This window comes from Ursus americanus, chromosome 26 (genome assembly GCF_024610735.1).
Source record: "Ursus americanus isolate L20-20 chromosome 26, mUrsAme1.1.p, whole genome shotgun sequence".
NCBI lineage: Eukaryota > Metazoa > Chordata > Mammalia > Carnivora > Ursidae > Ursus > Ursus americanus.
The window spans coordinates 34,550,744-34,575,848 of NC_142152.1; the positions used below are offsets into that span (position 1 = coordinate 34,550,744).

Sequence of the window (25,105 nt, forward strand, 5' to 3'; positions counted from 1 at the left end):
TGGCTGTCCTCACCCACAGCCACTGCAGTGAGTCGCCGAGGGGCACAGACGTTCACCCACCCTCAGTTTCCATGCATCTCACATCTGGGCGCTGGTCGTTTTGAGCTGGTCTGTCCAGCTGCTGAGGGATGGGCAGGTGCGGGATGTTTTAACTGCAGTACAGAATTAATCCTCTTAATGACCTTCTGAAGCAGATGACGAGACTTCCTGTTTATCAGCAAGGCAAAGTAATTTGCCCAAAACCACACAGCTAATATGAGAGCAGAACAGGAATTCCCACCCAAATCTGAGTCCAGACTGCAAAAGTGGGACTGTGTAGATTATCAGGGGTCAGTTAGTCCACCTCCTCGGCCCCTTCTTTCTATATCTTTATTCCCTCTGTAATGTTCAACCCCTGCTTGAGTTGCTTTTAGTTGCCTCTTTCAAGTGGCAGTGCTTTGAACATCGCCACCCCCTGATTTTCTCCTTGAACCTAAACATCCTTAGAAACTCCCACCCTCCCTGATGTAACATGGTTCCAGTCCTCCCCATCTTCCAGCTTGTATTTCTCAGCGTGTGGATCCGTCACCTCCTTTGTGTTGCAATCTATGTCGCTTTTAATACAACCTCAGGTAACTTGAGATATTTTTCCAGGTACAATTCTCTGTTGATTCCTATTAAGCTAGAATCATGACCCCTTCCCATTGTTGCCATTCATGTTGCCATTAAGTCATGCCTCCCTCCTTACAATTCTGTCCTTGCTCAACTAGGTTTTTTTGTTTGTTTGTTTAACTACAGGAATGACCTGTCATTTAATACTACTTGGGTTATGCTTCCACATCTGAACTTGAGTCTCAGGCGTAGATCTCTCTGCTCTTTTTGGTAGGCTAAGTGTTGTGAACACACTTGTAAGAAAAGAATTTTACAATTTGCACCCCACCCCAGACTTCATGATTTAGGAGTCCCTGCCTAAAACCAACATGAAGGCGGTTAAATGGTCAGTTCCTTTTTTTTTTTTTAAGAGAAATAACATGTATCTATTTTAATAATGATGTTTTAAGTTCCAGTAACCACGAGGATAGGTGTCGCGCACACAGGTAGAGAATAGTGCCTTGGGGACACATTCACGCACACTTAGTCTCCTGGTGAAGAACCGGGAGGGATATATATCTGTCTGTTGTGTGACAGTCCTTACCCCCAACGCCTAGCTCAGACCGATCCACAGGTATTTATAATCGGAACCAGATGAATGGGAGCTGGGCAAAGGCAAAGGAAAGTGGAAACCTGATGATTTCTTGAAATGTGGCCTCTGCCTTTCCCTGGTTTCCAGAAGCCCATGGATTTGGTGAGGAAGATCAGCTTCTGCTTGGGCGGAAAGGAGGCGGCCTTTGTCAGTTGCTACAAGATGGGGCCAGGAAGGGGACAGGTTGGTTCGGGGCGTACCCATTAGATGTGGCAAAGCGCTGGGACAGCAGAGACCATCCCAGTGGCCAGCAACCCAGTAAGGGCTCAGCATCGTTAGTCGGTGGGGAAATGCAAACAGCTACGATTAGATACCATCACATGCCCACCAGAATGGTCCAGAGTAAGAGGACTGCCAGGGTCAAGCGTTGACAAGAACGGGACTCAAAGGAAATTCTAATCCATTGCTGATACGAGTATGAAGTGGTTCAACGTGCATCTGCTGTATGACCTAGAAATTGCACTCCTAAATGCCCCAAAGAAATGAGCGCGTTTGTCTAGAAAAAGACCTGTGCATAAATGTTCATAGCAATATTCTTCATAAGAACCAAAGAAGGGAAACCGCACGATGCGTTGTGGGTTATTCATGCGAAGGAGTACTTGACAGCCATGAAAAATAGCCAGCTACTAGGTCACACAACACCGTGAATGAATTTTACAGATATTGAGTGAAAAAACTACACATAGAATAATACATATTATTTGAATCCACTTATATGAAGTTCAAGTTCAGGAAAAACGAATTGATGTTTATAAAAGAATAGCGGTTACTGTGGTTACCTCTGGAGAGAAGGGGCTTATACACCAGGGGGTACCTGAGGGAATCTTCTGAGGGGCTGGAATGTTCTGCATCTTGACGTAGCTCATCATGGAGCTGTGTGCTTCATTTAAGTATACTTTTTGCACAACAGACCTGAAGAAAATTAAACATTTAGAAAATGATGCAGGATGTTTCCTGGGACTGTCTTCAGGTGGCTTATAAATGTCCACTGAAGGATGTGGAATGGTCGCCATCATCCGAAGCCATGGGCTGGGTGGTCTGGTCGGCATTAGGAAGGGGAGGCCCAGGCTTCCCCAGTGTCGGTCCACCTGGAAACGAGCAAACTTAGATGGAGTCCAAGGTTCTTGGACCATTTCTCAGGGAGACTGATCTCTGGGACGGTGTTCTAGAAACCTTCCAGGGCTGTGCACCTGTGAGGCACAAAGCCACCGTGTGACACTTTGTAACATGTCTTGGCGTCTGACTTGCCTCCTGTCCACACAGCGGCAGAGACTGATCAACTCGGCTAACGGTGTCAACAGCAAACCAGTTCAAAACGGGAGACACGAAAACATCGAGAACGGCAATGTTCCCGTGGAAAACCCCGAAGACCCTCAGCGGGAGCAGGAGCCACAACCCCCCCAACCCCCGCCACCACCCCCGGAGCCGGAGCCGGTCGAGTCTGCCTTCCTGTCCCCCTTCTCCGTGCCTGGTGAGTTCTGGGGGCGCAGGGGCCTCGGGCTAAGCTGAGTCTTCAGGATGGCGACCTGGAGCCTGAGGGCCTGGGAAGCCTGGTGCAAAGGGTCGACATTAGGTCACCAGAATTATTTGGAGGCACTAGATAAATACGTCCTGAGTATTGAACTGTGGGTTAGAGCCGCAGTGAGGCGCAGGTATGCCCGGTGTGGGGGAGCCTGCCCACCAGACAGCAGGCCAGCTGGAGATATGGGGAACGCCGGGAACCCCTAGTGATGGCCCTTAAATGCCCAGGGCAACTGTCTTTCTTTTGCAGTAAGAAAAAGCAAGTATCACTGTTATGTGTGTGGGCCTGGTCAGACTCTCCAACCCGACATTTGCTGACAGGATATTCTAAGGCCACAAATTACCCATGGACAGTTACAGCTTCTACATTTGACAACATCTCCTACGCATATGTAACCCCTCTGCTTCCTCCATCTCACTGGAGTGTGACTTCTGAGGCCTAGTGTCCTCTGACTACCAGCTCCTTGCTGACCTCAATTTCTGCTCTTCTCCTTCCTGTGCCCTCTCCTCCAGCCACACTGGCCCCCTCACTGTCCTTAGAACACACCAGGTATGCCCTGCCTCAGGGCCTTTGCACTTGCCATCCCTAGAATGCACTTTCCCCAGTGGCCCATATGGCTCACTCCGTCCCCTGCTTCAGCTCCCTGCTTAAATGCCACCTTCTCAGGGTGGCCTTCCCTGACTACCCTGTTTGAAATATTTTATATAGTTTTTTCTCTTGTGTGTCTCCCCCAACTAAAATGTCACCTCCGCAAAGGGTAGGGGTCTTTGTCTATTTTGCCGCTGGCACACGGTAGGTGACTAGCAGGTATCTGTCCAGCAGGTTCACATGCGAGAGGAACCCCAGACACATGCAGGGTACCTTCCTCTTTATCCAACTTTCTGTGCGGGCCTTTGAGTCCTATGTGGGAGATGAAGGCCCTGGTCTTGGCGTTTTTGTCTTGGTCTACCACTGTCCTGACAGGCAACAGAATTACAGGATTTTCAAGTTCGGAACTTGCTGTTTTTCTGGAAAGAATTCTGTGTTTAACACCAGGCTGACAGAGCACGTAACTTAAGAGATAGCTCTGTGGGGAGAGAGGCTGTCCAGTCCCTCGTCCCCATGTCACGGGAAGACTCCTGCCCCCAAGTAGGCGGCGGGGGCCTACCCAGGCTGGATTACTCTGCCACCATGGTTCATCTTGAAACTTCGGCTCCATTTGGGGTCACAGGGCTGCCTCGGAGTTACTAGATGAGAGTCTCCAGGGCAGGCCGATCACAGCTACCTGGCTCTTCCCAAAATTCAGGGTCTGGTTCTAAAACACAGACATGCCAAAGACGGGTACATGACCTGGGAATCAGCATTTTCCAACCTCCTCTGGGTGATTCCTGGGAACCGGCCAGGTTTGAAATTGCCAATCCCAGTGAGCAACTCCCAGCCTTCTTTCACATGAAGGGCAGACCAGGAAAGTGAAAAATTTCCCTTCACTAAGGTCACAGAGGGTCCCAGCCCTGAGGTTCAGCAGCCCCCCTCCCCGGACCTCCCCTGCCAACCAGAAGGCTGAGGGGAGCTGTGTCGGACACATCCCTGACATGCTGGCACACCTGTTGGAAGGTTCTGGGAAGCAGAGGTCATGCTCAGGTTGCTTGTCTTGTGGGCTAAAGGTCACTCTGTACTTGGGTGGGAGCTTGGCGTCTGGGGCCAGGTCTGCGCCACTGAAAGAAGGGGTGTTCTTCTCCAGATCCTGGGAATCGGTATCAGATTACCCGTTTGGATATAGTGGGGGAGAGAAGATATCTGTGCGACAGGATCCCGGGAGGGCAGTGTGTCCCCTCAGAGCAGAACGTCCAAGTCTGAAAGGCCCACCTTGCATTTTTCACTTCTGTGTTCATGAGAGGTCCAGACACAGCCGTGGAGTCCGGAACCCCAGGTTCTTCCACACAGCCGTGCATCGCAACACCACCAGCCCACTTCCCCTCTGGCGTCCACACAGGGCGAGCACGGGGACTTGGGGTGGCAGGCACACCAGGGGTTTCGGTTCCTCTAGGGCCAGAGCCCGATGCAGTGGGGGCTGGGATGTGGAGGGAGAGGCCCGCCGTAACCCCGCCAAGCTTTCCGGGGAGGAGTTCCCGTGCCGTGAGTTGTCTTCTCCTGTCCCAGGAGGTGGGTGGCAGAGTCCCCATGTTGCAGATGTGGGGCCTGAGGGGGCCCCCAGCCACCGCCCTCCGCTGGCCACTTCATGTGGGTCCTTGTGCGGGCGTTGCCCACTGTCCAGGGCTCTCTGGGAAACCATAGAAGGGATATGCCCTTCTTGGCAGTGGCCGTGCAGGCAGCCACATGTCGGGACCACTCACCTCTGCGTTTCCTTGAAACCTTAAAGTTTGGCAGGACTGGGTGGCCTGGACCCCAAGGCCTGCCGTCCCTCCCTTGTTTTTGTCCCTGGACCTGGTGCTTCCCAGAGAAGTGGCCCTGGGAAGTGGGATCTAGCTCCCTGGGGACCCTGTCTGGGTGGCTCAGCCCCGGGGGTGGGGTGGGGGGCTTCAAACGCTGCTCTCTTGCCAGGGCTGGGCCCAGGTAGCTTGTAGGCTCTGTGGACCTGTGAGTCGTCCTGCTTGGAGCTCAGCCTGCCTGGCAGGCGCAGGCACTTTGATCACCTTTCTCCTTTAGCCAGAGGCTCCAAGACCTTCCCCAGGCTCAGCTTAGAACGGAGCCACCTGCCAGGAGCTTCCGGCCTGTGCTGGCCTCCTCTTGCCCTCAGGAACAGGCCGGGCTTCCTGCGTCCCTGCGGAGAGCTCCCTCTCCCTTTGTGTCCCTGCGGATGTGCGCGTCCAGGTGTTGCCCTTGGAAACCAGGAGTTACTTCCTGCTCCTCCCCCTCTTCCCTCTGCTCGCCTCCTTTGAGGAGTGGGGTGTGGAAAGGGAGCCGCGTGGTTGCTGCCGGTTTAGGTGTATATACGGCGGCCACGGGAAAGCGAGGCCAGTGTGGGCAGAGGTTTCTAGGAACTTAGTGGGACGCAGCGCTTGTGAGAAAGTCCGTGGGTCAGGCTACAGGCCCTGGACCAGCCACTCTGGATCACCTCGTCTTTTCAGTTCATCTCTGGTGGTGGTCTGGCAGTGATCTGGGGCTAATGGGTGGCCCCGAGGGCACTTTAGGGGCAGCAGGAGCTCACCATCCCCTAAGCTGGGCCCAGGAAGGAGCGCTGGATAAGAAAAGTGGTAGCAGGGGTGGGGATGGGAGGAGGGAAGGAGCCATTCCTCTGGTCGGCTCGGACCCAGCCTCACAGGCAGGATGAATCGGGGCCTGCCGGTTCTGTGCATGATTCGTCTGTGTCATTGGGGGCAGCCTGGGAGGCGGGCTCTGGAGTCCAGAAGTCCCGAGTTCAGGCTTTGGTTCTACCACTCACCGGCAGGTAATGCTGGGAAAGCTGCTTCGCCTCCCTAAACCTGTTCCTCAGCCACAGAATGGGGGCAGTGGGGCTTATGCCCCCGGGTTGCTCTAAGTAGTGAATAAGGTACTTTGCCACGGTCTCTGGGCGCCGACTGACGCATAGTAGGTGCAAAGAAAATGCTATTCTGGATTATGTGCTTGAATCATGTTGTTTCTGTTACATCCAGCTTTTCACATCTTTCCCTGTTTGGACTACAAGCTGTGTTCTAGAAGGGTCATTGGTGCCAGGATCCCTGGATCCCTGGACCGTGGTCATCCTGAGGGCCAGGGAGCACCTGCTGTGAGCCAGGTGCCCGGTTCTGGGCACTTGGGAGACAAGATCATTCTTTTTAGGAAATATTTGGGTACGAGACCACTGTGGGCTTTGGGGATGCAGGTGGGCACAGGACAGCCATGGTCCCCGTCCTTTGAGAGCTTGCAAGTGTGCTGGGTAAATCCAAGCAATTAACTACAGGATGCAGCTTATGCCTCATCTTCCTTTGCTACACGGCGGACGGGTGGAGGAGGTGGCCCCAGCCCGTGGCCCCCGTGCTCTGCCACCCACATGCGGGATCACGGGGCTTGTGGACGAGAGCCCAGGGACATTCAGCAGCAGCCTGTCCCTGGTGCCCCCCTGGCATGCTGCTGGATTTACATCAACATCCAGGACGACCTGCTCTTCCCACTCTGGGCCGTGGAGCCTGGTAATTAGGCTTCCCCAGGCCGGCTGTTGGCTGGGGGAAGAGGAAGAGGAGAGAAGCTTTTTCTCCCATGGAAACTGTGGTCTGTAACCCAGGGGAACTGCTCTGAAGTTGCCAGCTGGTGACCTTGAGTCCCGGCCTGGCCGGGGAAAGCCCATAATGCAGGCTGTTTGTGGTTGATTTGTGGTCCGGGAGGCTCCCCCAGCCCAGGTGGCCAATGGGACTCCTCTCTTCTGCCCCCCGAAGTGTAAGGGAATCCCATCGTGTGTACTGGGACGCTGGCCTTCATGTCTGCCACTGTTGTAGCAACACCAGGGACTGGCTGTAGGTCAGGCCTGGAGTGAAAAGTCAGGAATCCTTACAGGGCTCTCGGGGGCTTCCGGGTGCTGTGCCCTGTTCTAAGAGCTTTATGTGGTTTTTCTTTCATTGAATCCTCCCATGAAGTGGGGATGTTGATCTCCATTTTGCAGAGAAGGAAAGAGAGGCCAGAGAAGTTAGGCTGCATGTGCAGTCACCCAGCTTCTAGGTGGAGAGGAGTTCCCGCCTGGGCAGCCCCTGCTCACCACTCTGCAGTCCTGCCTCTCTCTACTGAGCTTTTTATTTATCCTCACGGCTTCCTTGAGATTAGGCATCATCTTTATCTCCATTTTGCAGAGGGAAACTGAGGCCCCGAGAGGCTGAGTGACTTCCCAAGTCACATGGCCATTAAGTGGCAGGAGCCCCTCTTCCATCTTGTGCCTCTCAAGCTGTAAACACCATCACAGGCTGGTCCAGTGGGGAGCAGAGCCCCAGATCATGAGCCCCCGGGATGTCCTAGAGCCGGCAGATGACCTCAGATATATATACATCCGGGATCTACGAGGCCGTGCAGCTCCTGGCAATGGAGAGACTGGGATGAATGTGCGTTTCTCAGAAGTCTAGGCCCTTGGAGATGCTTGAACAGTCACAGGAGGTAAAACTCACCGACCACTTACTCCGGGCCAGGCGGGGGGCTTTGTACGTAGTCACCCATTGAGTCTACACGACAGCCCTAGTGGGTGGGTGCAATGCTCCCCATTTCCCATGTGAAGAAACTGAGGCACAGAGAGGTGTGGTTGCCAAGGTTATCCAGGAGGAAGGGGCAGAGCCAGGATTTGCACATTGGCGTTTGGACGCCAGACGTGCTTCGGGGCCAGCACTGTATAGTCCGACCAGCGGATTGCCGAGTAATGTGTCTGTGGGGAGTAAACTGTTGGGGACCTCACATGCCCTCATCAGGCCGTGGATGGCACGGCTCTACCTTCTCTTCCTTTATTAGAATGAAACTCAGCACAGGCAATCCGGAGATTTCGGGATGTTTTAAGGCTTATTCTCCCCACCCCAGCCCATCTTCCCCACTTCTACATGGCACTCGAGCGAGCTATCGCAGGTGGGAGGAGAGCAGTCTGTTTAGCCTCTTTAAACCCCGTGGGGCGAGGGGTGCTGCAGAAACGGGGCTCTAGAATCCCGTGGGCACGTTCTCACCTCGGAGCCCCTTAGCACATCTGTGAATGTGGCGGAGAAACCAGGTGTCGTGGGCTCGCGTATATGTGACGGTCCAGGTGTGGTTCCCGTCTGTTCCAGGCCCTCAGAGACATACGGCTCTTCACGGTGGAAAGCCGTGGCTTCTCCAGAGCCACCAGAGAAATTGTCTCGTAAGTCAAGGTCCGGATTTCAAAGGAACATCCTTGTCCTCGCTGTGGAGCACTGAGCTGTCGGTCTGTCAGTCCGTCAGTCCACAGCCCAATCAGAACAACGCTGGCAGAGCGTTTTTTGTTTTTTAATGTAACAACTTCATTTTTTTTTTATTTTAACTCCAGTGTAATTAACATACGGTGTTCTATTTGTTTCCGGCGTGCAATATAGTGATTCAACATTTCCACACGTTGCTTCGTGCTCATCGTGCTGAGGGTACCCTTCGTCCCCTGTAACTGCTTTACGGATACAGAATTCACTTACCCTAACGTTCACACCTTTGAAGTATACAGTCGAGTGGCTTTTAGTCAATTCCCAAAGCTGTGCAACCTTCACCACAGCCAACTTGAGACTCTCTTTACCGCCACCCCTTCCAAAAACGCCCCTCCCCGCTAGCAATTATCCCCATCCCTCCTCCCCCACCTCCTGGCAACCACTGCTCTGTCTCGTTGGGTTTTTCTGCCTGGACATTTCATAGGAATGGAATCAGCTCGTAGGTGGCCTTTTGTGACTGGCTGCTTTTCCTCAGCGTGGTTTCAAGGTTTATCCATGTAGTAGCCCGAGTCGGTGCCGCGTTCTTTTGTACGGCTGAATAATCCCTCGTATGGATACACCGCATTTATCCATGTGTTGCTAGACGTTTGGATTATTTTCACTTTCAGGCTATGGGTGGTTTATAAAAACATAATAGACGCCTGGGTGGCACAGCGGTTAAGCGTCTGCCTTCAGCTCAGGGCGTGATCCTGGCATTCTGGGATCAAGCCCCACATCGGGCTCCTCCGCTGTGAGCCTGCTTCTTCCTCTCCCACTCCCCCTGCTTGTGTTCCCTCTCTCGCTGGCTGTCTCTATCTCTGTCGAATAAATAAAAATAAAATCTTAAAAAAAAATAATAGAGCACAGTAGAGAAGGAAGCTCAATTTTTTAAAAAATCTAAATGGAAGCAATTTTCCTCCAGGTCCCTGTGGTTCGTAAGAAATGGTGTCTGAATACTGGGATCAGAAGGGATGGTGGGAATTTAAGACCTGCTGCCTCCTTCTACAAAGTGGGAAACTGAGTCCCAGAGAGGGGCACCGGCTTCCCCAAGGGTCAGTCTTGACCAGAAAGAACCAAACACCGGCTTCCCCAAGGGTCAGTCTTGACCAGAAAGAACCAAACATCCAGGCCATCTGCCCTGGGTGCTGCCCCATGGTGTCCCTGCAGCCAGGCCAGCGTGGTGCAGGCCGGGAGGGCGGGGGTGAGGGGACCCGGGCCTATCATGTGCTAGGGTCCGAAGCCTCTTTACATGGCAGCAACACGAAGCCCACACAAGCTTCCACAAACTAAAAGGGGGGGCTTTTTTTTTTTTTTAAGATTTTTATTTATTCGACAGAGAGCACAAGCAGGCAGCGGCAGGTAGGAGAGGGAGAAGCAGGCTCTCCGGTGAGCAGGGAGCCCGATGTGGGGCTTGATCCCAGGACCGTGAGATTATGACCTGAGCAGAAGGCAGCCTCTTAACGGACTGAGCCACCCAGGCGCCCCAAGGGGGACCTTTTTAAAAGTAAGGATATAGGGGTGTGTTATGGATCCCAAGAGCACAGAAACAGCTGGAGTCATCCAGGGGCAGGACTCGGGGCCTCCGTGGATGTCAGGACTCTTCCTGGTCCTTGTCTTCATTTCTCCACATACGCCTGTCAGACTGGCATTTGAAGATTCGGTCAGTCCGCACGGCAGACTGTGGCCTCGCATGGCCCCCAGACTGGCCCATGACCATGCCAGCCTCCCTAACTTGGCACACTGGTACCGTATCTGAATTCCAGAGTCTGGAGAGAGAGAGAATGCCATGGGCCCACAGGCCAGGGGTCCACCCCTGGTCAGTTCGCTCTGCTAGCCAACATGGCTTTGGTGGCCCCTAAGAAGGCGGCTCTGGGGGAGGAGGGTCTGAGCACATACATACCTGCGTCCCTTGTGGGACCCATGACTGCTGCCTCTGGTGATATCAGGAGACCACGGGTGTAGCCCATCTCAGACGCAGGAGAAGCGGATTAATACAGAGATATAGGTGCCTTGAGTGATCATGGGAAGGACACCTCAGTCTGGGCACCAGCAGTGACCCCAGAGCTCCCCACGGAACCTGCTTCCACGGCCGCCACACCAGAATCGGGGCAGTGGGAGCCAGGATGCGACAGAACCGTGAATTCAAGATCTCCCCATCAGAGCCGTGTTCCAGGAACCAGGAGGCTACTGCCACCGCTGTGTCTCAACCCCCACTGCAATGCAAACTGGGCACTGGATGGTGGCCAGGCCTCTGGACAGTCCCTGATGTCCACTCAGCGACTGCCTGGGCTCGGATCCCCTGCAGAAAATCCCCGTATCCCCAGAGCCCTGCTTGACAGGAGTGCATCTAAAGCAGTAGGAAGGGAGCCTGGCCCCGCCACCTCCATTCTTCTCACATTAAGGAGGCTCTTTTGAGTCCAGACCTGGAGCTGCAGGGGGGTCTGAGAGATGCCTCTACAGAAACCGGGGGGAGGTTGGAATGGGGGCTGATGGCCATGACAGCCATAGTGCAGGGTGGACAAAAGCAATAAAGCCAGTCTTTACTGATGACTCAGACCAGACCTGGTAAGGGACCCGCGTGGCTCTGCCTCAGGAAGACCGAGGAGGGGCAGAGGCCCAACCCACAGCTGCATCAGGCACCTGCCCCAGCCCCAGCACTGTACCTAGCACCTTATATTAGGTACTAGGGGTACTGCAGGGCAGCCCTGCTGGGTGGCTGGTGTTGGTCCCCATTTCCCAAATGAGCAAATGGGGGCTCAGGTAGCTGGGGCTGGCACCCGGTCTGCCCAGCTCTGAAGTGTTCTCCTTTGGTGCCTCTGTTGACTTTGGCCAAGAGGCCTCTCTGCTAAGCTGGCATGTTGGCTCTAGGGTGCCAGGGGCAGCAGGAAGGAAGGGGAGGGAGGAGGCCAGCTGCTGGGTCTGTGTGGTTTTCAGACACCGGGAACCCAACCACCCCACCCTGTCATTGTAGTGCTTGTGGAATGTTTAAGGCCAGAGGGCATGCCAGCGGAGGGGGAGGGCCAGTGAGCGTTCTTTCTCAGTATTTCTGGGATTAGCGGTCTCTCATTTCATGCTCCTCAGGACTTCCAAATTCTGACAAGGCCCTCCGAGGCTGGGCAGTGAGCTCTGTACTTTCTGCTTTTCTTTGGTCTTTCCACAGTGCCTGGAGGGGGAGGGGCAGTTCCCCACCATCTCAGAGGAGGACGTGGAGGCTCAGAAAGGCTGACTGTCCACCCACTGCCACATTGTGGAGAGTGATGGGGGACAGAACAGCTCTCTCCGCTGGATGCCCTGAGATCCCTGAAGTGGGGTGCAGAACTGGCCATAACTTGGGGTCTTTAGAAGGAGGGCATTGACACACCAACCCCAGATGACCTTCTAGCGCTGAGACCCATTACAGCCAGTCTGAGTTGGTCACGGAGCCTCCACAGAGCTGGGTGGGGGCCATGGGCACGTCCGCAGAACTGGGGTGGGGGTCCCAGGGATCTGCACCAGCCAAGGGAACTCAGCCCCACTTCTCTATGGCCTGGGAGATCTTGGTCTGCGGATTGGATCTGTGCCCTCTTCCCCAGGAAGGCAGCTGCTTCTGTCGGGGAGCAGGAACAGGGTCCTAGTGACCAAACCGTGTTCCCTGACTCTGCCAGTGTGGGTGGGGGGAGACCAAGCCAAGTCCTCTACCTCGGAGAAAGCCTCCCTCAGATCCTATGCACCCTGCAGGCCTCTACCCTGGACTGCCAGATACATCTCCCTGGGCCTTGAGTCCCCGTGTGCCCAGCCCCACCTGCGTTCTAATGTCAGCCTTCAGCAGGGCCTGCCTCTGACTTTGCTGAAGCCTAGTGTGTACTTTCTTATCCTCCTTACATTCTTCCCCTCCCTCCCAAGCCTTAGCCTGGCCGCTCAGCGTGGTTGTAGGCCTGACCTCATCTGCTTCCCGTAGAGCCTCTGCTCGCCCCCTCTAGTGCACTCAAGATCAAAACTCACCTTCCAGAATTCAGGATGGGGTCTTTAAGAGGCTTTGGTGTTGGACTTGTGAGTCTGCCATTTCCTAGCTGTGTGACCTTGGGCATGGGGCCTTACCTCTCTGAGGCTGTTCTCTGTAAAACCACCCAGCCCAGTGCTTGACAATAGTCCTTGTTGATGTGGTCGTTAAGATCGACAATAGCTAAAATTTAGTGTTTACTCTGCACCAGGTGTTATTCTAGACATATCATGTGAACATATAGTTCATTTTCCGTTTTACAGTAGCACTGTGAGGCAGAAACCATTGTTCTCCCCATTTTACAGATGAGAAAACAGATACAGAGAGGCTCAATACTTGCCCAAGTTCACACAGATAGCATATGTCACAGCTGGGGTTCGAACCTGGCAATCTAGTTACAGTTAACCATGGAGCTACTGTGCACCTCAGAAAGCAATCCATTTAATGGTAAGTCAAAATTTAAGGATAAAACAAAAACGTATTAAAAACTAAAAATTATTCTGAAGTTCGTTTGCCGCAAGGAACAAGAAAGCTTTAATGGTTCCCTTTCTCGAGAGGAATTTTCTGTTAAGTTCAGAGCCATGAGCTAAGAGTAGGAGGCTCTGGTGGGAGAGTTGACCCCTCTGCCAGCTGTCAGGCAGCAAAAGGACCTCCACGGGCCTTGAAATCATGGGACTCAGAGGGCAGGCAAGCAATACAGCACAAAGGACTCTGGATTTTTAAACTTTGAAGACCTGCATTCAAGTCCTGTCACTACCTCTCACTTTCTGAGATGTTTAAGTCAGTGAATTTCACCAAACCTCATGAAATAGGGAAAATGTCCCCTAAAAGTTGACGAGAAGAACAAAGAGAGTGTGTGTGAAAATCACTTCCAAGATGTGAGGCGTGCTACAGATGTTGGGTAATGGTGAGGTCGTCTGTCATCAGTCCTGCCTTGACAGCACTCCAGCTTCCCCTGCATTCCCCCACCTCTCCACAAAGGCCAGCCTGGAGGCCGCTGGCTGGGAAAGCAGAGTCTGTTTGTGGCTCTGGCTCTAATTATCTGTGAGATTTGGCACGGCTCATTAACCTTCATGGAACTTTGTTTCCTTCTTTATAAAAAAGAGTTAACCAAATGAAACTTATGCCAGGAATGCAGGGTTGGTTCAACGTATGAAAAATGATACACCACATTGTTAATAAAACCACACGATCATCTCAATACAGAAAAAGCACCTAACAAAATCCGACATTGTTTCTTGATGAAAAACCCCATGACAAACTCGGGAATAGAAGCAAACTTCCTGAAGCTGATAAAGGGAATCTACAGCTAACATCATACTTCGTGGTAAAGACTAAAAGCTTTCCCCTTCAGACCAGGAACAGGACAAAGATGTCACTCTCACCACTTCTATTCAACATTGTGCTGGAGGCTCGAGGCAGGGCAAACGGGCAAGACAAAATAAAAAGCATCCAGATTGGAAAGGAAATATAATACTCTTCATAGGTAATGTGATCTTGCATATAGAAAATCCTAAGGAGTCCACAAAAAACCGTAAGACTAAACTTGCAGGATACCAAGATGTACAATGTACAAATTTCTGTTGTATTTTGGTACATTAGCAATTAACCTGAAATTGAAATTAAAACAATCTCATAATAGCATCAAACAGAATAAAATACTTAGAAATAAGTTTAACAAAAGGTAGTACAAGACATGCACACTGCACACTACAAAATATTGTTGAAAGATATTAAAGGTCTAAATGGAAAGACATCCCATGTTTATGGATAGGAAGACGTAAAAATCTTTTAAATGACACAAGTCCCCAAATTGATCTTCAGATTCTGAGCAAACAAAATCACCACTAGCTTTTTTTTTTTTTTTTTTTTGCAAGAGATTGATGGGCTAAGCTTAAAATTCAGATGGGAATGTGGGAGGCCCTGAATAACCAAAACAATCTTGAGAAAGAACAAAGATGAAGGACTCACACTTCCTTATTTTAAAACCTACTACAAAGATGTGGTAATCAAGACTGGTACTGGAAATAAGGACAGAAGTATAGATCAATGGAATAGAATTGAGAGTCTGGAAATACATGCATACACTTAAGGTCAAGTAATTTTTGACAAGGGTGCCAAGACCATTTGATGGGAAAAGAATAGTCTTTTCAACAAGCAGTGCTAAGAAAATGACCGCCACATTAAACAAAAAAAAAGTTGGATCACAAACTCACACCATACACAAGAGAGAATTCAATACAAGACAGAGATCTAAATGTAGTAGTTAAAAATGTGAAACTCTTAGAGGAAAACAAATGTCCATATTCGTGACTTTGGGTTAGACCATGGATTCTTAAATATAACAAAATCATAAGTAGCCAAAGGAAAGCTATAAATTGCACTTAATCAAAACTTAAAACTTTTGTGATTTATAGGACACTTAACATGAGACGACAACTCACAGAATGGAATGAAACATTTGTAAATCATGATTCTAATAAGGATCTCGTATCCTGAATACATCCAGAACTCTTAGAACTCAACACTGAAAAGACAACCTAATTTAAAAAACGGGCAGAGGATTTGAATAGACCACTCTCTAAAGAAGATATACAAGTAGTAAGTCCATGTTAGAAGATGCTTAACCTTATTAGTCATCAGGACTAATTCCATTTGATTTAACGCAAATCAAAACCACGATGAGACACCTCTTCACTAGAATGGCAAGATTCAAAAGAGACAGCAGTGTGTTGGCAAGGATTTGGATCTGTTGGAACCCTCAAACGCTGTTGGAAATGTGAAATGGTATGCCTCTTGGGAAACAGCCTGTCAGTTCCTCAAAGAGTTAAATATAGAGTCACTGTATGAGGCAGCAATTCCACCCCGAGCTATATGTCCAGGAGAAATGAAAACCTATGTCTACACAAACACTTGAATGTTCATAGCATCAATCATGGTAGCCAAGAAGTAGAAACAATCCAAATGTCCCATCGAGTGATGAACGGAGAGGCAAACTGGTGGTTCCGTATAATGCAATATTATTCATCCCTACAGAGGAAGGAAGCGCTGTGTGTGGCCACATGGATGGACTTTGAAAACCTGTGTAGGTGAAAGACAGACACAGAAGCCGATGTACTATGATTCCATTTATATGGAATGTCCAAGAGAGGTAAATCTGATAGAGACAGGTTAGTGGCTGCAGAATGTGAGAGAGGAGGGGAATGGGGGATGATTGCTCATGGGTTCAGGTTTTCTTTTGGAGGTGATAAAAACCATGAGGGAATTACATGGTGGTGATTGGCTACACAGCTTTGTAATCCATGAAAACCCACTCTTACATTTGAGTGGGTGAATTTTTAATGTCAATTGTATCTCAATTGCTTTTAAATATAAAGCTAGTTAGAAGTGGAGGTGCCCAGAGTGTGGTCCCAGCACAAGCAGCAGCACTTGGAAACATGTTAGAAATGGAAATTCTTGGACCCCTGTTCCAGACCTGCCAAACCATTAGCCCTGGAGAGCATCTAACAAGCTCTCCAGAGGATTCAGATTTAAACCACGTTTGAGGACCACAGGTCTAGAGCTATAATCCCTAGATCTTGTAGACGCCCCTTATTCCAGGGTTCATGAATATCTCGATTGTGCAGCAACATAGCCCCTCATGCCACAAGTTAACGCTCCCTTAGGTGGAGTGCCTAGTGAACTGTCCGAATTAATCTGAAGTCTTGCATCAACAACTGCCTCCATTCTTAATTTTTGCCTCCAGGATGATTAGTCATCTGTTTTGTTCATTTTAAATTTTTCACATATTGTAATTTTCTACTTCAAAAGAAAAACCTAAGAGCTTAGTGACACAAATAATGGCAGCCCTTCTCTTGCTTGTGTTTGCACATCAGTCAGAGTCCATGAGGAGCATCTCTCAGATGTCCCTGACATTGAACTTGAAGGAAAGGCAGTGGGGGCCAGAAGAGACTCACGGTGGTGGGGGGAGGGGATGTTCCTAGGTATAGACACTGTCCCATTACCCCTGTCCCTAGCCACACACCCTCCCCGAACTCATTTTATCCATGAATTAGTCCAGACATTTTTTTTTTTTTTAGAGAGCATGCACATGCAGTGGGGGTTGGGGCGGAGGGGCGGAAGAGAGAATCTTAAGCAGGCTCAGCACCCAGCGTGGAGCCTGACACAGAGCTCAATCCATGACCCTGAGCTTGTGACCTGAACCAAAATCAAGAGTCGGACACTCAACCGACTGAGCCACGCCGGTGCCCCAGTCCATTATCTTTTTATGTTAGAGAAACCCAATTCTGGCTGGTTTAAGCCAAAAAGCCCATAGTGGCAAGTTCACCGGGAGAATGGGCAGAGTGGAACATTGAGCTCAGATGGTTACAAGATGCTGTCCATGTCTCAGCCGTGCTCTCCTGGGTTGGCTTCATCCCTGGACAGCTTGCAAAGACGGCCACCAGCCGTCCAGGCTTACATCCCATGGGGGTAATTCCATGCACGGGTACGGATTGCATTCAGCTGCATGTGACAGAAAATTCAAGGGACAGAACCTTTGCCTCACGGAATTTTTGTTACCTAACAAGAAGTCCTGGAATTAGCCTTGCAGCTCTATCCTACCACCAGTGTCCATTTCTGTCCTTCCATCCTTAGTGGGTGGCTTTGTCTTCAAGGTTGCCAGTCGGTCCTGCAGCTCCAGTGTGCCCATGTTCCAGCCAGGAGCAAGGAGGAAGGACAAAGGGCAGGAGACACATGTCACTAAATCTTGTCTCTTTTTAAAGATTTCATTTATTTGAGAAAGCAAGAGAGGGAGCATGAGTGGGGGGTGGAGAGGCAGCAGGAAGGGAGAGGGAGAAGCAGACTCTGTGCTGGGCAGGGAGCCCAATGCAGGGGTCGATCCCAGGACCCAAGGGCTTCTAATGCTTGTCTCATCACAAAAATATTCTCTTTCCTGGAAGCTCCACCGTATAGACTTCCAATTAGATCTCTGTTAGAGCTGTGACCACTCCTACCTGCAAGGAAGCCTAAGAGATTAAGGTTTTTAGCTGGACAATGACTGTCACAAGCAAAATAGGGTTCCTCTAAATAAGGAAAGGACAGTGGATCGTAGAGGCAGTGATTCCCAGCAAAATCCCCAGGGTTGACGCTCTAGTCATGTGCCCAGCCCCAAACCTATGTAAAGCTCTCAGTGGCCAGGGTTGTTGTCTAGTTCACTGCTGGATTCCCAGGACCTAGCGTAGTGCCTAGCCCGGAGAACGCACGTGCCAAGTGTTTATGGGATACGTGATTAGCCAAGCTTGAATCACACTCCCACCCATAGAGCCAGAAGGTGGAGTCAGCCCTCCAAACCACACGGACCGATATGGAATGGAGGGTTGGCTCCCAACAGGAACATTAGCTTGCTGTTACCAGTAGAGGAATGGATGCTGGCCAGACGAGAGCAGCGCATGCCCAGTACAACCCAGAAGTGCTCAGACTTGCCAATTTTTTTTTTAAAGATTATTTGAGAGAGAGTGAGCGAGCGCGCGCGAGAGAACACAAGGTGGGGGGAAGAGCAGAGGGAAAGGGAGAAGCAGACTACCCGCTGAGCAGGGAGCCTGATGTGGGGCTCCATCCTGGGACTCCAGGATCATGACCTGAGCTGAAGGCAGCCGCTTAACCGATTGAGCCACCCAGGTGCCGTATTAGACTTGCCAATTTTTAGAGATCGCAAACTACTCATCCAGGAGCACAAACTAACCAGTCCAGATCCCAGTGCTCTGAACCACCTCCTCTGTCTGCCTCTCCCACTCCAGGAGGGGGTTTTCCTCTGCCCCCATCACCCCAGGGTCAGGTACCAGATAACTAGAGATGGCCTCTACCCCCCAGAGCCTGCTGAAATCATTCAAACTAGCCAACCTGAAGCCTTCCTACTGCGCCTTGTCTTTTCCCATGGAAATTTCAATAAAGGCTCCTGCCCATGCTTTCCTCCTGTTCCTCCTGCCTCCCGACTGACCCGGGTGCTTCTCCCTGTGACTCAGCATGGCATACCTTGCCTTCTGTTTCCAGGGATCTGGGAATATGAAGACTTTTTCATGACGATCATTTTTGCGCGTCTTACCGTAGCTGATCAAAACCAACACTCGGTGCATTTTACAACACGCTAGATGTGGTTTTGGTAATATACGTATTTGGGCACAGCCTTAGAACTTGACCACATTAAAGGATCTTGGCAGGACTCGGGAATCTGTCAGCAACTCCTCCCACCACCCCCAGGTGCTGTGGATGATCAGTGAGAACTGAGAACCAATGGTCTAGTCTCATCGTCTGACTTTGCAGATGAGAAGGCTGGGGCCCAGCCTGCTGGACATGTCAGGAGACCACATCCTGGGGCGGGAGGTTGTGTGGTGAGCACAGAATTAAGGAGGGAGATACTTCCGGCCAGGACAAAAAGTCCCTCCTACAGCGGGTGGCTCCTATCTTCATGACTCTATTGCCTTGGACTCTTTGGTTACAAGTAACAAGTGAGCTAGAGCTCCCTTGAGCAGGAAAGGGAATAGTATGAGAAAGGTACATAGGGGTTTCCTGGAGCTGGTACAGGTGGGTCTCAGGACCAAGCAGAGCCAAGAACAGGCTGGCCCCACTCTCCCTGCCCCCTTCCTCGTCCCTGTGTAAGCCCTTGCCCCTCAGACCTGCTTTCTCTGCCTGTCCTAGCCTCACTTCACAGTTCTGCCACACACACTGTCGTCGGTTCAGTGTCCTGGGAAACAGGCTGTGATAACTCAGTGTGATTAGAACCACCCCTGGGCCGGTCCCAGGCAGGAGCACAAATGTGGCTGGCAGAAAATGGCCCCCTGATTGGGATTGCTGCCAGAGTTGTCCCAGGAACCTCATCGAATCCCGAACTTCCACACCCAGCCACCCAGCAAGGTCTGGGGTGGTGGTTCCAGGACATTGACATCTCCTTTCCCCAGTCAGGTGCGACTGGGTTCTCTATTTCTACTCCAGTAACACATCCTTGTGATGTGTCCTCTTCTCTTGGAGATGTTCAGGAAATTTCTCATTTCATCAGCATGATCTAGAGAAATCCTCTTCTGAGAATGGGCTTTCAAATGGGAATTCTCATGTCTGCTATGTGAGATTTTTTAAATTCGTTTTTATTTCTGATGGTCTTTTCCTGTTCTTGTTCCTATGTCCTGGGTGGTCCTCCCATTCATTTCACACGTACTGGGGCTCTGCCATGGGCACAAGCATGTAAGGATCCAGCAGGGCCCTGCCTGTGAGCAGCTCAAACTCAGGCTTCAAAACTCATCCACATTGACTGTGTCCCCCAAGCCAACATCAAGAGCCATGGTCTGATAGCTCCCTAAAATATCCAGAACCGGGTCCGTATTAGTAGCCCCAGTAGCAATGGTGAGATGTGCACTGACAAATGCTGTCTTGTTCCCAAGCCCCCCAGTTTGCTATCGTCACCCCCATTCTAAGGTAAGGAAAAGAGGTTTGGGGGCCTGCTTGCCCTGTGACCTGTGGCTGATGAGTTCCCCAGCGGGATTGGATCCCCGTGTCAGATGCCAGAGCTTTGCCCGCTGCCTGTCTTGTCCCTGACCTTTACTGCCCTTCAGCGTACACAGCAATCAGGGAACACGACGGGAAATAAAGTGCTGAATTACACAGTGCAGGCCATTAGCAAACAGGACAGCGTGTCACCTCCAGACGAGCGTATGCTCGTATGCTAATTGTATGCTCCGGATGAGTGCAGAAGGCACCCGGAGCTGTTACCAGCTGTGTTTGCACCCTGTCCTGGAAGAGCGTGGGTGGGAGAGTCGGGCAGTGAGGTCATAGGTCAGCTTCAGTAGTTTCAGTAGTTCATGAATATATATATATATGTTTTTTAGATTTTATTTATTTGAGAGAACACAAGCGGGGTGGGGGGTGCAGAGGGAGAGGGAGAAACCGACTTTCTGCAGAGCAGGGGGCTCGATCCCAGGGCCCCGAGATCATGACCCGAGCCGAAGGCAGACGCTCAACCCACTGAGCCACCCAGGCACCTCTCATACGTAGTCTTAAAATTCAAAGCAGTTACAGAAGAAAGAGATCACCATGGACTGAGTTAATGAGGAAAGGCTTTCCAGAAGAGTCAGAACAATGGGGAGGCTGCAGACGGGGCGGCGGCGGGGGGGCACAGAGGGGAGGGGTGGGAGCATAGCATGAGCAGCGTGGAAGTTTTCCACATTTTGACCATGATCCATAGCGATAACTATTTTACACACAGATATCTGTAAAAGGGAAGCAGAAGTCTGTAGAATAACACATAACTCTTAACTCCATACCATAGCTCTACTATTTGCTTCTCTTATAGAAAACGCTACTTGCCATCCACTCAGTTGCTCTCACAGTCCATTAATGGAGCGTATCCAACCGTTGAGCACAGCAGCGGCATAGCATAGGTCTGACGGAGCATTGTTTTATAGAGAACAATGGTGAGCCGTGAGGCTTGCCAGCTGGGTGGGGCCCGATCAGGGTAGATGTCCAAACCAGATGTGAAACCCATACCAGGCAAAAGCAACACCATTGTGTGTCTGTGAAAATAAGAAAATGATCTTCGTGCTGTGGCATTTGTATGTATCTCCAAAGATGCCCTACGCATAGACGTGTTCAGGGTTACAATTCCCCGAAGTGGATTCTTCCCACATGGAGTTTTAGGTCAATTCTGGAGAGGCCCGGCAGCCTAGATGGGTTGGGGTGTGGGCTGACGAGGGAAGAGCCAGGAATTTTGGCCAAACCAATCAGGCGGGAACCCTTTCTGCTCTTCATGCAAGGATTACAAGGCACAGAAAGATATGTAGAGAGAGATCTGGGAAGACAGATGTTTTTCTGATGAAGTTTCTAGGATGAATACCTGAATGGCTTTGCTGATTTTGAGCTAGCCATATTCTGTTGGTTCATTATTGTAACCAGGCTGGGTTTGGGGGTTTTTTTTCTCAGTAAATATGCTTTTAATGATTTAGGAAGATTCAAGCCCAGATGTCTGGAACTAAAACAGCTCCTGCCAGCCTGCTTTGCAGGGTTTTTTTTATTGAGATGTAATTCATATATCATGACATTCACTCTTGTGAAGTGTCTAGTTTAGTGGTTTTTAGTGTCTTCACAAAGTTGTTCAACCATCACCACTGTATAATTCCAGAAAGTTTTTTTAAAGATGTATTTATTTTTAGAGAGAGAGTATGCATGCATGTATGAGTGCGAGGGGCAGAGGGAGGGGGAGAGAGAATCCCAGACAGACTCCATGCTGAGCTCGGAGCCTGCCTCGGCTCGATCTCACAACCCTGAGATCACGACCTGAACCGAAACCCAGAGTTAGACCCTTAACCGACTGCGCCCCCCAGGCACCCCAATTCCAGAACATTTTCATTTCTCTGCCCCCCAAAACCCCACACCCATGAATAATCACTCCCATCCCCTCTCCACAACCGTTCATCTTTCTGTCTCTGTTGGATTTGCCTCGTCTGGACATTTCGTATAAATGAAATCACGTAACACGTGGCCTTTTGTGTCTGGCCTCACTCATTTTGCAGGTGTTCTATGTTCATGCATGTTGTAGCATGGTCGGTACTTCGTTCCTGCTTGTGGACGAATAACACTGCATTGTGTTTACATGCTGCATTTTGTTCATTACTTGATGGATATTTGGGTTGTTTCTCCTTTTTGGCTATTACAAGTCATGCTGCTACGAGCATTTGAGTACAGATTTTTGTGTGGGCATATTGAGGACCGGCCAAACTATTTTCCAAGAGGCTGTGTGCGCCATTTTACATTCCCACCAGCAGTGTCTGAGGGTCCGCGTTTTCCCACATCTTTGCCCATATTATTGTCTGTCTTTTTGGTATAGTCATACTTGTGGGTACAAAGTTTTATTTGCCATTGCCTAATGACTAGAGATGTTGAGCACCTTTTCACATACTTATTGGCTATTTTTATATTTTCTTTGGAGAACCATCTATTCAAATCCTATGCCTGTTTTTCAGATTGAGATTTTTTTTTTTATTGTCGAGTGATGAGTTCTTTATATATTCTGCAAACTAGACCTTTATGGGATTTCCAAATATTTTCTCCTATCATATGGATTGTCTTTCACCTCCTTGATAGTGTCCTTTGAAGCTCAAAACTTTTAAATTTTGGTAAAATCCAGTGTATCTTTATTTTTTTCTTTTGTGTTTTTTGGTGTCTTTTAGGAAACCATTGCCTGATCCAGGGTCATGAAGACTTATGCCCTTGTTTTCATCTAAACGTTTTGTAGTTTCACCTCATGTTTAGATCTTCAGTCCGTTTTGAGTAAATTTTTGTATGTGGTGTGAGGGAGGGGTCTAATTTCATTCTTTTGCACTATCCCAGCACCATTTGTTAAAAAAAAAAAAAAGACTGTTCTTTTCCTATTGAATAGTCTTGACACCCTTTTTAAATATCAGTTCGCCTTAAATGGACGAGTTTATTTCTGGACTCAAAATTCTCTTCCATTGATTTATAAATCCTTATGCCAGTAGCACACTGCCCTGATTGCTTGTAGCTTTGTAGTAAATTTTAAAATCAGGGCATGTAAGTCCTCCAACTTCGTTCTTCTTCCAAGTTTGGTTTGGCAATTCTGGGTCTCTTGCATTTCCGTGTAAGTATTAGAAACAGCGGGTCAATTTTTACTTTAAAAAAAGTCAGCTAGGATTTAACAGGGATCACGTTGAATCTATAGATCGGTTTTGGGGGCGCATTTCCATTTTAATATTAAATCTTCTGATCCAAGTACAGAATATCTTCCCATTTATTTAAGGCTTTTTAAATTCCCTTCAATGTTGTTTGGTCGTTTTCAGCATATAAATCTTATACTTCTTTTCTGACATTTATTCCTAAGGGTTGGTTAGTTGGTTTGTTGGCAGCTATTGTGAATGGAACCGGTTTTCTTAATTTCATTTTTGGATCACTCATTGTTACCATGTAGAAATACAACCTTATTTTGTATATTGATCTTGTATCTTGCAACTTGGCTAAATTCATTTACTGTGATTGAGTGTGTGTGTGTGTGTGTGTGTGTGTGTGTGTGTGTATGGACTTTTTAGAACGTTCTCTCTACGAGATCATGCAATGTACAAATAGGGGTAGTTTTACTTTCTCTTTCCGAGCTGAATGACTTCTTTTTCTTGCCTAGTGTTCCTGGCTAACACCTATAGTACAGTGTTGAATAGAAATGATCAGAGCAGACATCTTCATCACATTGAAAGATTTCAGTCTTCCACCTTTATGATGTTAGCTGTGAGGCTTTTATAGATGCCTTTTAACAGGATAAAAAATCCTCTTCTCTTCCTAGTTTGCGGAGTGTTTTATCATTTAGATTTTGTCAAATGCCTGCCTTTTCTTTTTGCCTCAGTGGACATGGGTTGTTTTGTTGTTGTTTTTTTTTTTTTCCTGTATTCTATTGACATGGTATACTGGATTGATTGAATTTCATATTCAAACCAAGCCTGCATTCCTGGGATAAATCCCACTTGGTCATGGTACATAATCCTTTTTGTATGTTTGCTGGATTCAGTTTGCCAGAATTTCATTAAAGATTTTTACATCTGTATTCATAAGGGATATTGGTCTGTGTTTCTTTTCTCTTCATGTCTGGCTTTGCTACCAGGATAATACTGGCTTCATGGAGTGAATAGCAAACTGTTCCTTTCTCTTCTACCTTTTGGGAAGAGTTTGTGAAGGATTCATGCTAATCCTTTTTTAAACATTTGGTAGAAATCACCATGAAGCCATCTGGTCCTGGCCTTACTTTAAGTAAATTTTTTTTTGTTTATTTGGTTTGTTTGTTTTTTTACTATGTCAGTCTCTTGTTATAAGTCTTATTGAGTTTTTTTTTTTCTTTTTTAGCTAGGTTTGATATTTCTGTCTTTGTAGGATTTTGTCTGTTTCACCTAGGTTATGTAATTTGTTGGCACACTGTTGTTCATAGATTCTTTAATAATTCTTTTTTTTATTTCTGTGAGGCATATAACCATCACCCTCTTTCATTCCTGATTTTAATAATTTGCATCTTCTCTTTTTTTTTTTCATGGTCAGTCTAGCTAACAGTTTGTCAATTTCATTGATCTTTTTATTTTTTTAAAGATTTTTTTTTTATTGAGAGAGAGAGAGTGGGGGGGGGGCAGAGGAAGAGGGTGAAATAGACTCCCCAAGGAGCAGGGCTTGATCCCAGGAGCCTGGGATTATGACCTGAGCCAAAGGCAGACACTTAACCAACTGAGCCACCCAGACACCCCTCATTGATCTTTTTAAAGAAACAAATTTTAGTTTCATTGATTCTCTCTTTTTAAAATTTTCTGTTTTATTACACTTTAATCTTATTTCTTTTCTTCTGTTTTCTTTGGGCTTAATTTGCTCTGTTTTGTTTCTTAAGGTGGAAGATTAGGTCATTGATTTAAGATCTTTCCTCTTTTTTATATAGTCATTTATAGCTATAAATTTCTAAGCACTGTTTTCCCTGCATCCCGTAAGGTTTGGTATGTTGTGTTTTCATTTTCGTTCATTTCAAA

General features: G+C 48.9%; 1 protein-coding gene across 2 annotated transcripts in view; it reads left to right on the forward strand.

Moving 5' to 3' along the window:
- Positions 1-25,105, forward strand: part of SLC24A4 (solute carrier family 24 member 4) — a 171,215-nt gene that overhangs the window by 131,037 nt on the left and 15,073 nt on the right. For both annotated transcript variants that reach the window (XM_045807978.2, XM_045807979.2), the window contains exon 12: positions 2,486-2,693. In XM_045807978.2, the coding sequence (XP_045663934.2) occupies positions 2,486-2,693 (208 nt within the window). The remainder of the gene's footprint in view (positions 1-2,485; positions 2,694-25,105) is intronic.